Source organism: Bactrocera latifrons, unplaced genomic scaffold (assembly GCF_001853355.1).
Source record: "Bactrocera latifrons isolate USDA-ARS-PBARC rearing strain unplaced genomic scaffold, ASM185335v1 scaffold_1, whole genome shotgun sequence".
Taxonomy (NCBI): Eukaryota; Metazoa; Arthropoda; class Insecta; order Diptera; family Tephritidae; genus Bactrocera; species Bactrocera latifrons.
This window is the reverse complement of record NW_017534407.1, coordinates 3,012,388-3,028,514: the sequence shown is the minus strand read 5'-3', so window position 1 is coordinate 3,028,514 and position 16,127 is coordinate 3,012,388. Positions and strand designations below refer to the sequence as shown.

Below are 16,127 nucleotides of genomic sequence, written 5' to 3'. Positions count from 1 at the left end.
GTGTCTCTAAAAATACGAAGTCAAAAAAAAATCGATATCCGGAAATCAACATTGAAATACTTGCGGTTATCTGTAACCTTATAGTTTTGTAATTGATTCTCACTCTTCGTGAACACCACTCTCCGTAGGCTCAAAGCAAATCTAAAATGAAAACAAAGGTATACTTATTGTGAATTTGCGAAAATGCTTGTCAAAACAAAATTAATAGGTACGGATTGTGACTGACAAGAACATTGATTAATTTTTATAGCCTGAAATTTTTCGCCATAAATATTTGCTTATAAAAAACATACCGTTGAAAATTATCTAACCCTTTAATACTCATATAGGAATTTAGAGATGTCACTAGCGCGTGTGCCCCAATTACGAATTGTGCAGCGAGACCTTAAATGCCGTCAAGGCTGTGGATTTTATGGGAATGCCCAATTTGATGGACTCTGCTCCAAATGTTTTCGTGAACGAAACGACAAAAGAAAGAAAGGTTAGCAGCAGCTTTATGAGTTCTAAAAATAAATGTATTATTTTATAATTTGCGATGATTTTTGCCATACAGCAGAGCAGAATGCACTTCCTCCTGTGGCAAATTCGCCGAATACCAGTGGCACGAGCACAGCTGGGCGATTGTCCCCACAAAACCTCTTGGGGCGTGTACCAAACAAGAGGCAGGACAGTATGCCGGAAATATCGACAGGAACACTAACAAAGAAAAAATCTCTTGTGCCAGCTGTATTTCAAAAAACACTTCAATCGAATACACTGAAGAGTAAAAAATTAAAACAAGATGGTCATTTAGGTAAGCTTGCCAATTTAAAGTTTTGTTTGAATTGAAAAGTATTTTTTAATGCAGGGCAAAGATCATATGTGCCCGATCCCACCGAAAGCCAATTTATGCTTCAACTACGCCAACTACGCATACCCGATGATGGCAAACGTAAACTAAAAAGTGAAATTCAACGTTTAGACAATGCCATACGCAGTTATATGAATAATAGTGCTAATAAAAATGTTGATGAATTGTCAGAGATGGTCCAAAATGCATACACTAAACTAGCGGATATAGTGCACAATGACCAACGTTTCCAAATTGCCACCAACGAAGACCGTGAAAGTGCAATCGATTTCTTCGAAAAAGTAGTCATGACGCAAAATCACAAGTAATTCCAAAATAATTAAAATTTATATTCTAGTGTAATTAGTTAAATTTTTTATATCTATATTTCAGATTCCTATTTAGTCCGTATTTCACGCTCGATGAAGAAAACGATGTAAAAATACAAAAACGTATACGCCAACTCAGTTGGATAACGGCAAAACATTTAGTATGTAGCATTGATGAAGTGAATGCGGAATCGCGAGACCTGGTCTATAATGCTATAACAGGCATGTATAACTTATATTTTTTAAATGCATAATCCAATTTATATTACTAATATTTTAGAGTTGGTAGGCATCGATTCTTATTACTCACCTCAAGAGAAACTGGAATGCACAGTGCGTTGTTGTCGCCATATTTTCGAATTACTGAAGCACTCCGTTGGCGGTCCCGCAAGTGCAGATGAATTTCTTCCGGCTCTTATTTTCGTTGTGTTAAAAGCTAATCCAGTGCGACTACATAGTAATGTAAACTTTGTAACACGCTTCACTAATGCGTCTCGGCTAATGAGTGGTGAAGGTGGCTATTATTTCACTAATCTGGTAAGTATTTTTGTAATTTTCGAACATTCTAGCTATATGTAATTAATTTTATTGTATGAATCAAAAGTGTTGCGCCATATCCTTTATTGAGAATTTAAATGGCGAAAGTTTGGGTATCTCGGAAGAAGAATTCGATTTACTGATGTCAGGAGATAAAGCTTTCAGTACGCCTTGGGAAAGCGCTTTACTGGCTTGTGAGGGCTTACATTTAATATCGGAGAATATGAAGCGCATGGAATCACTAAAAAAGCGGAATTCGAGCATTGCTAGTGGTATTGATAATTTTCGTAAAGATCTCGAAGAGTTTCAGGTACAATACTTAATACTTCTTTTATTTCTAAAATAAATACAAATTTAACTGAGTATTTTGTTTTCTTTTTTCAGCGGGAAATCACCGATAAAGTGGATGCTTGCATTGCCAAAGCACCACTTACTATCCTGCCAATAAAAACGCCATCACATTTAATCAGCAAGGCAAGGGCTCACCTGGCCAATGGAAGTGAAATAGGTTTAGCGACCTCTGAATCAGTTGGACATTATAGTAATAATTTGATTGCAGCAATAAGCGCCGATGAAAAAACGAAGAAAGAGAGTGCAAAAACTACTCTCCCCTTAGTGCAAAACAGTACAAATCAAGTAATTGATATTCTAGAGGACGCATCGCACACATTGGCGCTTAAAGACACTAGTACTACATCGATTGGTCGGCTATCGCCCTTACCACCAGCACAACCAAACATAGACCTACAATTTGCATCACCAATTTTTAATTATACACCTTTCGACGCCATTTCTCTACTAGAAGATCACTCTGACTCCACTGATGATTATTTAATTAACACCAATTTACGCGGCGGACTTACAAATGTAAACTATGACTTTGATTTATCCGACCACAGCGGTGAAAACAGTGTTACCGAGGATTTGAAACTAAATTTAGAAGAATTCGATCCACTTGCACAAAAAACTTCCACAGAAAATGACCTGCAAGCAACTGATCAAAATGGAAGTACAGTTGAGCGTAGTTTATTGGACAGTGATTCGCCCACAAATGGAACATTGCTTCCATCGCCTTTGAAACCGACAGTAACTGATTATCGTGGGTTCTCGAGTTTCGAAATACCATCTATTTCCTGTAATACGGGTGATTTTGCGTCGCTAAATCATTCTGTTAATGAAAGCGAGATTAACATAAGAACAACTAGCACTGTAATCGAAAATAGTAAAGCTAATTGATCTAAATCAGTCGAATTACATAGTTGTGTGATAAATGTATTAATATAGTTAAATGGATTCTGATTACGTACGTATAATAAATTAAATGATATTGTATATCATTTTGTGTACATAATCAATAATATTTGATTATTTGCTTAACTATTGAAAATCTAATTTTTCAAATATATATACCTTGGTCAGATAATTTTCAGAGATAAATAATTATTTTATCATATTATTAGGTTTGTTTCTTAAGTACTGAGTATTACTAGCTAACCAAGTTTCTGCTGAACGAGCATTTCGTAAGCCAAAAAACTTACAGAAGAGAGTAGCAGTTGAGAATTGTGAAAATAAAAATTCTATTGATTAATTCTTAAATATTAATCGGATGTGTTTTTAATAAACACAACATTTTGATATTAGCTTTTTAGTTTTCAGTTTCTTTACTTCTTCACTCTATGTGAGAGTACTCGCAACCATGGTGCAAGGCTCGATACTCCTTCATATCTAGTACCTACTACTAGCACTAGCATTAAACAAACTTTTTACTCGTAAAAAATCATCATTGACTGTGAATACCCTATAACTGCCAGTCACAATAGTATGACAACAAAGCGAAATGCCAAACACAGGCAGACTTCGATTCGATTGGCTTTCGATTTATCCATCGCTGTGATTTTGTGTGTGGAGGGATTGTGGTATTTTTGAAGGAAGCTGTGAGTGTGATTACATTAAAAACATTCGGAAATACACAGACAATAGCATAAAAAATGAGGAAAAGTGATGAGGATAGGTTGGTATCAGAGTGAAGTATATGTATTTTGGAATTATGTTAATATTTTAGTATTTTTGTTATGCAATTAAAATGCAGGGTAGAACATATAATAATGAACATCATAATTTGTGTGTGTGTGTTATGTGTGGCTGAGTTGGAAGTACTTTATGTAGCCGGCTGCTATAGATGCAGAGAATGTGCGGACAGGAACGCGAGTGAAAATAAATAAATTGTGTGCGAAAGTGTTTAATGCTTTTCCCATGATTATTTCCATTTTTTCTTATGCTGGACATAAAGGTTATTCATATGCTATGAAAGTATTAGTGTATATTATGTTTTATTAACTATGTTTTAGTACAAATACACAATAATAAAGAAACAGCTGAGTGTGATGCATAGTGGGTGTAGAGATGGGAGCAGTTTTCCTACCCTTCCAGATATTACTTGTATCTACTTTTTGCGTCACGTCTACTACGCAATATTGTGACCGAGACCTTGAACTGCACATATGGTTGTCATATATACATTTATATTTACTGACATTTTTAGGAGTGCTTATATTAACATAACATGTATTATTTTACTAGCTGACAAAATGTTACTATACTTTTAAAAGCAGCTATTTATACAGATTTTTCAAAATATACATACATGATTATTATAATTGCTTGTCTGCGATAAGACGCACAAATCATTTATTACATATGTATTTATGTATATCTTTCAACTTTTTATGACAGTTCTACAAGCGCACCAACTTTTCGCATAATACGTGAAGTTTACGAAAGCACTAATGCACATGAACGCTTTGAAGCAGAACTGGACAAAGCGCTGGAAGCTAAAGTGGATTACATAATTATCGAACCGCCAAGGCTGGGCGATGAAACTGAACGATGGATAACCGTTGGGAACTGCTTACACAAAACAGCCGTTGTTTCCGGAGTCGCTTCTCTCATATCCAGTTTGTTATGGCGGAATCGGCCAGTGATTGCAGCGCCGATGTGCGCTGTTTCGCTTTTCTGTGCAGGATTATACACAGTATCTTGGAATTACGATCCATGCTGCCAGTATCAGGTATTAGAAATTTTTTGTTGAATGACAAAAACTGAGTAGACGTTTTGTATTATTGATCTCTTGTTTATTACACATTTTTTATTAATTTAAGGTGGAGAACGACGAAGAGATCCTAAGCAAATTACCACTCGGTGACGTGTCTGCTCCTATGATACTAGGCTATTCGCCTAATATCAAAACAAAATATTTGCATCGCAGTGTCACTTTATTATCAGCAGCATTCTGTGCATGGCAAATATGGCGGTCGTACAAGTAGCTGAGCATACCAACACCCAGCTGTATTGTCTGAGTGAAGTTGCATGCTTTTGTGAGATGAAAAGTAGAATGTCAATGCCACACCAATGTACTACAAATGTTTGTACATTTATCGTTCTTATTGCATGCAACCGCGCCACCACGTACTCACCACCGTACCACAATCTCCACCAGTAGTACCCAAATGACCACGAACACACACTGGGATACACTAGGCGTCTCAACTGCAGCGATAACTGCATTAGCTCAACGTGGATTAGTAAATACTTGGAAGCTGTTGATAGATAAACATCCCTTTTTTTATTTAATGCAATTAACGAACTTTTATTTTGTATTTTGTATTTTTTTTTTTTTTTTTTTTTACAAATAGTAAGAATGAAGCTAAAATAAGACGTTAGTGTAAAGGAATGTGTGGAAATATTTTGGCAACGAAATTCACAATTACAAAAGTTTACCAAAAGACGATTTGTTGGAACACAATACCAATGTAAGGTGAAAAATTATTAAATTAATTGTACGTTTAAATGTTTCGCTTAGCTAAAAGTTTAAGTAAAAATGAACAACAAACTAAATTTGTGCATTTTTTTCAATTTTACTTCATTTTGAGACTGCATTATTATTCGAGTGATATTGCGTACATACCGATCTACATACCACATGTAGTATATATGCATATGTATATCGGCTATCTGCATTGTTTTAAGCCTTTTGTGTGAAAATATTGGCGTTAAGCAGCAAAAAACTACATTCACATTGAAAAGTGTTTAAGCATAAATTTTTTTTTTTAATCGTTTAGACATACAAATAAACAAATTGAACTCAAGAGTTATACAATTATTAAAGTTTAATTATAAATGTTTAGCAATAAAACATAAATAAATAATTTATTGGAATCGTCTTATGAAGCGTAATTTTGTTTTAGCAAATAATTCAAAATGTAAAACGTTCAAATGTATCTAATACAACGCAAAAAAGCATAAAAACGATAGAATAAACGCAAATAAAAGTCCAAAAAATAATACGAAATCAAAGAAGTATAGAAATAAATAAATAAAGTTTGAAAAACATTAATTGTTATGTCGTTTACTAAAAGATCAAGCACAATTGTAGGACCAATAGCATTTGCCGACTGCCGCATACGGCTTTATTTACTTCTGATAACGAAATTTGGCATAGAATTCAGAACGTACGCAGACACACATATGCATATGTATGTATATTTTGTTCATATGTGTATGCGTTCATTAACTTCTGAAATCAGCACTTAAAATCAATCAATTTATTACCGAAATTCTACGTATACAATATGCGAATCTGTGACAGTGCTTCTACATATATATTATATTATATAATACTAATCAAATTTGTAGAAGTCCTGTTCTGTAATAATTTTAAAATGACAAATCCCAACAGGCGGACGCAAATCCGCCTTAAACGATACACAATTATTCGATATACATACATACATATGTATGTATGCGTTTGAGACTTAGGCAGAACAGTGACGAAATGTACTTCTGTACGACAGGAGCGAAACATCCACCAATAAAAACGCCTCACTGCGCCTGTAGTTTTGCAGTCGCTAAATTTGCTTAGACCCGACTGTCGTAAATCGATAAAGATAGCTTGTTTTCTGCAACTAACTCTAGGGGACATCTATCACTATTCATAAAAAATTCGATAATCGCGACAACAACGAACTTATAATCCGCTAAGCACTGTCGTCACAGCAGCATTAGACAACCTTTAGTCACATACTTCAAGCCAGGATTTGCTAATATGCTTTAGAAAAAATCGGATCTTCTCCTGCTTTGATGGTCTCGCAAATTTTGAGCCGGCTCCGAAAGGCTAATGAGAATACATGACATGTCCGATGGCTCAACACTACAATAACTTTGCCTATACGCTTTGTGACGTATTTAATAATCGTCTCAACTTCATAAGAAATTAGTATCAAATACTCTATCCATACTTTTGACATAATTCTTTACTCTAAAATCTAGTTTAAAGAAGATTAAGTTCTCAAATCGTTCTTGTTAATTGTTTTTGCAGTTACATTATATGTTTGCGGGATTGAGGGGCATTTACCAGATTATCTAATTCTTGGAGTCATTAACTTTATCATAACAGCATGAAAGAGACATAACCGCCAGACAGTCTTGGTAGACAAGTGTCCAAGATAAGCTTATTTGCGTTTACACATATAATCGAAGGTATTATATGTAAGTATATAAACATGCGTGTAGTATATAAGACACTGAACTGGCCATGTGTAAATCTCAGCGAGCTGACCTGCAAATCCCCCATTGTAGTACTGTGAAATCTCATGTTTGCGTAGAAGCGGCTTGTGTTATGTGAAATGTCTTCGAGCACATGCTCGCTAAATATATGTATACATACATATACATATGTATGTATATACCTATGCATGCCTACATATTATTTTTTGTTTTGTCGAAGTACCCTGTGCGAAAACTCACCGATTCCAGAGAGAAAAATATTTTATATAATATATGTAAATGGTTAGCATAACACTATCTGTCTCTCTTTTTAACAGTAAGAGAGGTCGTGGGGAATCCATTATTAGTAGTTTATCGATAATCATGAACCTATTTTCGGGAACCGTCCAATTGTAGTGTTTTAATTCCATTCGACCTATATAAATGAAATATGTTTATTGATACCGGATTGGATGCGGACTCTAATCTACAATATTCTGCTCAGTATTCCTCAATATCCCCAAAGTAAGGGGGATCGTTTTCAATGCATTTACATCGTAGATGAGATTAAAGCAATTTCAGATCTTTAAAGCAAAGAGTCTTAAGGAATTAGTTGTTCTAACCTTCCTGAATATGAAGGAATGACGTCAATGACGTCTTGCCTGAAGCAGTTGTAACAGCTCTGGATGGTTTTGGGGTTGAATCAAACCTCATTTTCACTCTTCTGTGCGGCAGAATGTTCGTGACGAGGTAGGGTAGCGCACGCTCTCGGCGAAATATGAGTGGGCGCACTCCACAAGGTGGAGTTTTTTCTCCTCTTCTAAGAATCTTGGTAGTGGGCAATCTACTGAAAAACTTAAGGATCGCTGCCGACTGATTGCTTATACATCCGATGTAGCACTCATTGTCAAAGGAAAGTTCTTGAGTATGATGTACGAGCTGACCAAAGGCTACCTCAGCTCCAAGGATGAAAAGCAACCGTCAGCAACCTGCAGATACAGTGAATTAGGAAACCTTCATTAAAGCTTAATATAGAGGAGACAGCAAAAACGGCATGCATTACTTTATCCAGCTGCAGAGGAACTACTGGCAATAGATGAGGTCTCTTACAGAAAGTTGTTGTCTGTCTGTCTCTCTCCGAAACCGTAGCAAACTCATTTTGTGCTTTGTGGTTATTGTTTGATGGAAGGTCCTAGAACACACTTGCAAGGAAGCTTGAAAAAAATTAGCGGCGCTCATGAGAATGTATAATGCGCAAAGGTCCACTCCAACCATGACACCTAATGCCATTTACATATAGCGCCCATAGACATCGCCGGAAGGTTTATGGCTGCGATAGTTGCTGTCAGAACCAGAAAATCTGTGCTTTTGAATTAAAACATGTCTGAACATTCGGAAATCCTCGGATCTTTTGGTTCATGGAATCGCCAAGCCAAACTGTTGCGGCTTTTTCTCTACCCACATACCTGCAATGTAGAAGCAGGTGGGTAAAAGCCATTGGAGAAGAGGGACATTGAGCTTCTTTACGGATAAGTCAAAGCTAAAACTAATGAGTTGACATGACGAGTATCGAAGTGGTTCCGATTTCCTGGTAGCATACGGACTAAAGTGATCGTGTCCACATTAGGGCTGATCATTAATTAGAATATGAGAAAAATGTATATGTATTGTATAATATCGAAATACTCTTCAATGCAAATACTTTATATTTATTAAACAGTCTTGAATATAAGTTTTAAATATACGATAAAAAAATCTTACTGTAATAACGTGAAAGACGTTATTTGTGTTTCTTAAAACTGCGAACCTTTCATAGCTCTTCTCAAAAAGTCTCACTTATTTCCAGCACCCTTATAAATTCAAGCACGATCTTTGCATTTAGCTAGAGGTTCGATACGTTCCCTGCTAGGATATGTGGATCCCAGGGCATACTTCCTCCGCCGTTACCAATCTGCAAAGGATCATAAATCTTGCGTAGAATTTTTTCTCGAAAATCCGTAGCGTCGACTCATCAGAGTTGACGAGTGACTTATAGAGGTTCATCTTTGTTCGTCGGGAGAGAACTTTACTTTAATGCTGGTTATAAGATAGACGAAATTATGCACGACTTCGAAGTAATGACTGTCAACAGTGGCGTGGGAGCCAAGTAGCGAATGTGACGACTATTTGTTTGATAGCAGGTGATATTTCGTCTTATCCTCGTTCACTACCAGACCCATTTGCTTCGCTCCCTTAAATTAGAATCGTCGGCCATGCTTTCATCCGAGCGTTCGTTATCAGTTCTTCGCCGCCGTATTTGAGTAGCTCAACCCGATTCTTCAGATGGTTAATTGCTCTTCGAACTTTTTCATTGTCGGGCAATATAACGTACACTCCGTCGTTATCAATCATCGGTTCACAATCTCCTCGCTTTCACTGCCATTCAGCAGGTTGAAGAAGTGTTCCCCCCATAATTGCAATATGATCTGGGCATCATAACATTGATCTACAAAACAAAATTCCTCATAGGAAAAAATAAAATAAAATATTAGAAAATTTATGAACCAACCTAATGTACAAATGCAATATTTTATGTGTGCGTATATGTTTGTTATATGAATAAGGAATTTGTTAGTTTGTTTATGTGCGTTTGTTTACATGCATCCCGTAGAATCAGAAGTTGTTGTCAGTCATTGAACGGTATCAATTCATCAGCGTTCCGCATTCAAAACGCTTGTCCGCCAACGCGATCATTTCAAACTCATTAAAGTCGCGCTCAGCAACAGTCGCCACAGAAACACAATTGCTCCCGAAAAGTGTGGACTTGACAGCCGCGTGTCGTTTCAAATATTGTTTTATTCCTGCTAACCACAGACATACGTGTTAAAAAAAAAAAAAAAAAAAAAAAAAAAAAAAAAAAAAAAAAAAAAAAAAAAAAAAAAAAAAAAAAAAAAAAAAAAAAAAAAAAAAACAAACGCTGATGAGTGCTTATTCGCTTGTTAAAAGAATGAACAACTTCACAACAATTGGTTTCGCGGATCTGAATTGGCGGTTTGACGTCTGACAGGAAGGGCAACAACAACAAACAGCAAATTTCAACAATAATAGTCGATATAATCACTTGGCTGTGGACAGCATTCAAAAGCTAGCAAAGGGCAAGAAAGTGCAAATAACACAATAATTTAGTTGAGGATCAAATTTTGAAGTTTTGTGGATACGCGGTTCGAGTTCTACGTTCACGATATGGCAGGTGAGTGCTATCTGTTCTATCTATTATCTTCTATACCTTTAGTCCTTAGTATATGTTACTAAGTCAGTTTTTTGGTTCAGAAACGTTTGAATTATGATCATTTAGCCAGCTTATCAGTGTACCTCAGATCAAAAAAGTAACTTTCTTGCGGGTATATAAGTACGTACACACTCGTTTGTATGTATAATTAGTTTCAGACTACACTCCCAGCAAGAAAATGTGATGCATAAGATTTATTCTGAGAAAAAGCGATATATAGGAGTTCCCGAGATTTGTTCCTTGATCAATCAAGAATGTGCTTTAAAATATAATTTCATAAACCAAATCGATCGACGAAGAAAGTAACTTTTCTAAGGACAATCGGGTCTACTGAACCGAAACGAACTCGAATTTTTGTCAGTCAAAGAACTGTCAACTCATTTCAAATCCTAAAGCAGAACTGTGACTGTTTGCATCCCTTTTCAGATAGCAAAAACAAAAAAAGAAGAAAGTAGCTTAAAGGAGATCTAGATGTACGCTTCCAGGTGTTTAAGCCTTGACCTGTCAAACACGGGACAATCAAGAAGGAAGTGTTAAGTTGTTTCCACCTTATCTTCTGGCATCTAGTAGGATTCCCAGCCTTACTGCGTGGACGCCATTAGAGCAATGGCCCGTTAAAAGCTCCAAAACTAGATAGAGACTATCCTTACTGATAGCAAAGAGATCACTAGATCTCTTGCAATCGATTTTGGGCTAAAAGGCTTTTGCAAAAGCGCATGTGCGGATGGTGGCCTAGCACTGGCGAAGTCCACCTACACAAGAGGATCCGGCACCGACCCGCTCCCATTCTACCGATAGTGGTTCTAAGATGCTTTTTCTTACTAGCTCATTAGCTTTACAGTTTCCTGCGACTCCGCTGTGGCCTGGCACCCATATCAGCCTTATCACAAATAATAATTAATATTAGCCAATACCGCCGCTCTGCTACCTGAGTGGATGGTCACTTCTCTGAAAGAGGCTGCACTCCGGAGCAGTAAATTTAGCAGTAAATTGCTACCTTAATGGCTGCAACCTCGGCCTGGGATAGTCAGGAAGTCTAAAAGTGGAGTTAATGGAGAGCTCCTGACAGTAAACCCCTCCACCATCCTTTGCCCCAAGTTTTGAACAATCCACAAAGAAGCCCACTACTCATAAAGAAGCTCGAAACCTCTCCTCTAACGGCTTCTTCCCACCCACAACTCCCTCTCCGGTAAATGAGTAGCGAAGGTGCCGCCAGAGTTCGATTTAGCGACTCCATGATCCAAGTGATCCGGTATGAAGTCAATGTAAGAGAGTATTTCCCCGAGTATAATTTCAACTCTTACAAAAACTACAAACAAAATTCTAAATAAATATCTCATTCATAATGATAATGCGGTCAATAATTAAGTACAGTCTCTATCTATATTTCTTGAACTTTTGTGCATCTTTTCATCAAAAACTGGAACAAATATATATGTACTTTGTACATTATTGTATACATATGTTATACGTACATATATATTTGTTTACGCTATTACATATGTTTATATAAATGCTTACTTGCATATGAAACACACAGTGCGAAGATATCTCGCCGGTATCATATGTCTCCCATCAAATATTTACAAATTGTATGTAGTAGATTGTCGCTCCGTTGTCGGCCCTCGACGATAGCGATACGATGTTGTGGGCATAAAGATATTCTCACGCCAAGCAGTGACAATTCTGAGCTCAGTTCGAGTATGCCACTGCAGCTAAGCAATCGCAGTATTGACAATTTCATAAACTATTACGAACACGATCAGAGATATGAGGAACTCTTCGCGAAGCTGGAAACGTTGCTAACCAATTTTTGGCGTCTAATCAAATTAATAACTGGTTTCAATTTACTACGTACTCTACTAATAACTCTTATTCATTTTGACAAAGATGCTGTACGTCAAAGCGAACGTTTGGTGATGCCATGGGGTTCGTTTTATGCCCCCATCTCGCGTCCATCTCCCGGAGCACAAGCGACAGTCAAATCAACGCTGATCACTATGAATGCGAACGAGCGGACGCCACTCTTGAAGAAGGGTCAAAGTTATGGTGGCACATCGTTGGCAGCAGCGGCGGCTTTCAGTGATGGCTGTGTGAGTGAGAGTGCAGCAGACAGCAGCTATGGCAGCGATAATGATAATTCGAGTGTCAAAGGAGATTATGCTGTACATGAGCACGCCGGGATGGGAAAGCATAGAAGCGATTGCTGCTCATATTTGCAAATTATGACATTTGTTTTGTTTCTAGCCGGTGGCTGTGTTATCGCCACCTATCTCTTGATTGCTGAATGTAAGTCTTGAATATACTAAAAAAAATAATTACTTAATATTTGTATACAAATGAATTGTTTGTGTGTCAGATTTGAGTCCGAATGCTTGTAAAAATAATTTCTTTGTTTTATTTCGTATAATACATAACGCATTCAGTATATAAATTTACATACATATGTTTATGGCAATAGTATATAAGGTAACTAGTAGCGCCAATCTACACCTATACAAATACTTAAAGCCCAGAGTAAATACTCACAGACTGTTCGTTGTTCATACTACTATGTAGGTTCAAGATCCATTATCTTTCGTAAGCGAGTTATCTCTTTTTCATTGTGATAGGACAGTTCGGATAAAAGCTGATAAAAGTAAATGTCGCCTTCAAAGTTTTTTGCAATTTTGTCAGATTTCAAGTCAACTAATCCACAAAATGTAATTACAAAGCAGAAATCCTCGTTCACACATACGCAGCATATCAATTACATATATATACATAGCTTTATAATCACAACAATAACGGCATATTCGGATCATACCCGACAGATCCGATATTGCTATAGAGTCGACTAAAGTAAACCTCAATCGGACGTTTGATTTTTTAGAAGAAAGCTATTGTGTAGTCGAAAAAGTATTTTCATATTTCTAATCGAACTCAACTTATTTTTTTTTTATATTTATAATGATCTTTAATGTACCAAATATGTACCATTCTGGTCAACCAATATTTACCATTTTTCCACTAGAGATGTTATTTGATCAGTGGAAAACTTTTCTGGTTTCTCAGCGAAAAACTGCGACAAGTAATTTTCACAGGCTTCTATATATATATACGAGTATACGAGTATATATATAAGGGGTATACATCAAAACTTCCCAGCCAAGATTCCAGCCCAGTTTTTGGCGAGTCAGCAAAGATGTGTGTTCTCTAGCGTTGTCCTGATGGAAGACGAAGCCATTTCTGTTGTTCAGTTCTGGCCGTCTTTTTTCAATTGCTTGTTGACATCAGTTCATCAGTTGTTGACAGTAAAATATGGAGTCAATCGTTTTAAAAGGCTGAAGCAGCTCATATTGGATGATTCCTGTCCAATCCCACCAAACACTCAGCATAACATTTTGAGGCGTCAATCCTGGCTTTGCGACCATTTGTTGAGCTGCACTACGCTTGAACCATGATCTTTTTCGCACACTATTATCGTATTTTTGTCGCCTGTTATCACTCGCTTTAGAAATGGTTTGATTTCATTTCGCTTCAGCAAAGAATGGCAGACGTTAATTCGGTCTATTGTTGTTGTACCTAAACATCGAGCTTCCTTTTGTAGCCAGCCTTTTTTAAATGGTTCAAAACTATTTGATGTGACGGTTCTAGGCATTCTTTTCCATAATTTCATCGACTTTTTCAACGATAGGTCGACCAGAGCGAGGGTTATTTTTCACATCACATCGAAATTTCCAGAACCAATGTGCTACACGAACAGATACAGCGTCGTCTCCGTAAACTTCACAAATATATATCATGCATTGAATGATCAGTATACGCTGTATGGTGATAGAAAGGAAGTATTTCCTACAAAATAAAATATTCTCGGATCTCTTTGAGATTGCTTCACTGGTACCATTGAAAGGAAACTGATATATGGCTGTCACACGAGTTAACACAAAAAATTTTAAGGAGGAATTTCCATCTGCGTATCGCTGCTGCTCGATCTACTTTTGAAGCACTCATGGTTGTACGCGCGAACGGGGAAACTGTAACTAAACCAGGAATAAAGGTTGGAAAAGTTTAGCCATGTGTTTGTCCGCGTTGGCAGGGAATCACTTACTGCGAGCTGGTCTCTTGCGGCCATTGAACCGTCTGAAGTAAATATTCGGTCAGAAGATGAATAATTTTCAACCGAATAAATCACGTTCAACACGCAGAAAATATAGCAGGGGTAGATGAGAGTTTCAAGAAGATCCGACGTTCTCAAGACAAATTTTGTTCAGCGATGAAACCCGTTTTTGGCTCAATGGGAATGTAAAAAAGTAAAATTGTAGTATTTCGAACGAAGAGCAATCCAAAGAAATTCAAGAGCTGCCATTTCATCCAAAAAAGTCACGATTTGCTGTGGTTTGTGGGTCGGTGAAATCATCGATTCAAATTTCTGCGTGATCTCATTTGGATATCAATCAATGGATTTATAAAGAGAATACTTCGGTCAGCAGACAATATAATAAACATTCTCCATTAAATTTGAAGTTTATGTATTTTTTTCCTTGAAAAAGTAGGGAACCTCGAAATGGATCACTCTTTAGTTGAACAGAACGCTAAAAACACAAAAAATTAGAATGTTTATTAACGGAATTGTATAATTTTATTTTTTCCTAATTTCTATTTACAATTTAATTAGTAGAGTTATCCGTTAACAGTGGTCTCCTATAATATCTTTTTTAGCGCGCATACCGGCCATGCAATTCTCGCTGGATCTCGTGCATCGTGACATTTGGAGCAATGTTTCCGTGCCACTTGCAGACTTCCTCAACTTTTCCAACGTCATAAATATTGTTATAATGCAGACGGGTGGATCAGGCTGTGAAAAATTGGAAAAATGTCTACAAATACTGCAGGGACTACAAAAACAGGTAGAAATTATAAGTAGTAATAATATTTATTTTTTACAATACTGCTTATTAACAGTACCAAAAGCAGCTTGGCATGGCGCAGGAGGTGCCATTTAACTTCCTGATCGGCGGTGATCGGCAGACATATGAAGCACGCGGCTGGAACTACGAGAGCGGTCTGAATTGGGTGGCGCAAAATGCAACGCTGGTGATCGCTTTCATAGGTAGGACTGTTTGTCATCTTGTACCTACGAAGTTTATGTAATATTCTCTCGCTTAAAGGCAACTATACAACACTGGCGCCCAACGCTTTGCAGCTGCGCTCAACATTATCACTTATTGCGGAGTCGGTGCGGCAAAAGAAGCTCCAGCGTCAGTACAAAATTTACGGCTTACAAAACTTAACAAACAGCGAAGTTGATGGTAAAGCGCTCTTTGGCGCTATCAGCCAGTGGACGCAGTTCAAGGGGCTCATAAAAGTGCTCTGAGCTTGCCACAACGGTTGTGTGTCTATCCACAGATATTATGAAGTTCAGTAGAGTACTCAAGTTATTCTTTCATGCCAGATCAAGCGAAAAAAATTAAAAAACAATTTAATTTACTATTTAAAAAGTAAGCAAATGATTTATTTAGCCATTACGCAGTTACACAAAAGCACGAAGCATTATATTTGTATTTAAAGCACATATAACACTATACATGAGTATAAATATATGTTTGTACATATATGTAATTCAAATTTTTTCACACGTACT

General features: G+C 36.9%; 3 protein-coding genes across 5 annotated transcripts; all 3 read left to right on the top strand.

The window, feature by feature from the left end:
- Positions 1-225: 225 nt before the first annotated feature.
- On the top strand, positions 226-3,118 carry LOC108978323 (rab5 GDP/GTP exchange factor). Of its 2 annotated transcripts, none has more exons than XM_018948555.1 (7): positions 226-481; positions 557-793; positions 848-1,154; positions 1,223-1,380; positions 1,439-1,695; positions 1,763-2,005; positions 2,080-3,118. In XM_018948555.1, exons 1-7 carry the CDS (start codon positions 340-342, stop codon positions 2,929-2,931), a joined length of 2,196 nt encoding a protein of 731 aa, XP_018804100.1. In that variant the 5' UTR covers positions 226-339; the 3' UTR covers positions 2,932-3,118. The 2 variants fall into 2 exon arrangements, with proteins under 2 accessions (XP_018804100.1, XP_018804093.1); XM_018948548.1 differs by having other exon boundaries at positions 554-793.
- A 438-nt stretch (positions 3,119-3,556) lies between these two features.
- On the top strand, positions 3,557-6,043 carry LOC108978384 (transmembrane protein 11 homolog, mitochondrial). Its single transcript, XM_018948636.1, has 3 exons — positions 3,557-3,706; positions 4,429-4,762; positions 4,854-6,043. Exons 1-3 carry the CDS (start codon positions 3,684-3,686, stop codon positions 5,016-5,018), a joined length of 522 nt encoding a protein of 173 aa, XP_018804181.1. The 5' UTR covers positions 3,557-3,683; the 3' UTR covers positions 5,019-6,043.
- A 4,116-nt stretch (positions 6,044-10,159) lies between these two features.
- LOC108965228 (peptidoglycan recognition protein 1-like) lies at positions 10,160-16,105 on the top strand. 2 transcript variants are annotated; one of them, XM_018927491.1, is made up of 5 exons: positions 10,160-10,465; positions 12,395-12,793; positions 15,206-15,393; positions 15,449-15,596; positions 15,655-16,105. In XM_018927491.1, exons 1-5 carry the CDS (start codon positions 10,459-10,461, stop codon positions 15,858-15,860), a joined length of 948 nt encoding a protein of 315 aa, XP_018783036.1. In that variant the 5' UTR covers positions 10,160-10,458; the 3' UTR covers positions 15,861-16,105. The 2 variants fall into 2 exon arrangements, with proteins under 2 accessions (XP_018783036.1, XP_018783026.1); XM_018927481.1 differs by lacking the exon at positions 10,160-10,465 and having other exon boundaries at positions 12,097-12,793.
- Positions 16,106-16,127: the final 22 nt, after the last annotated feature.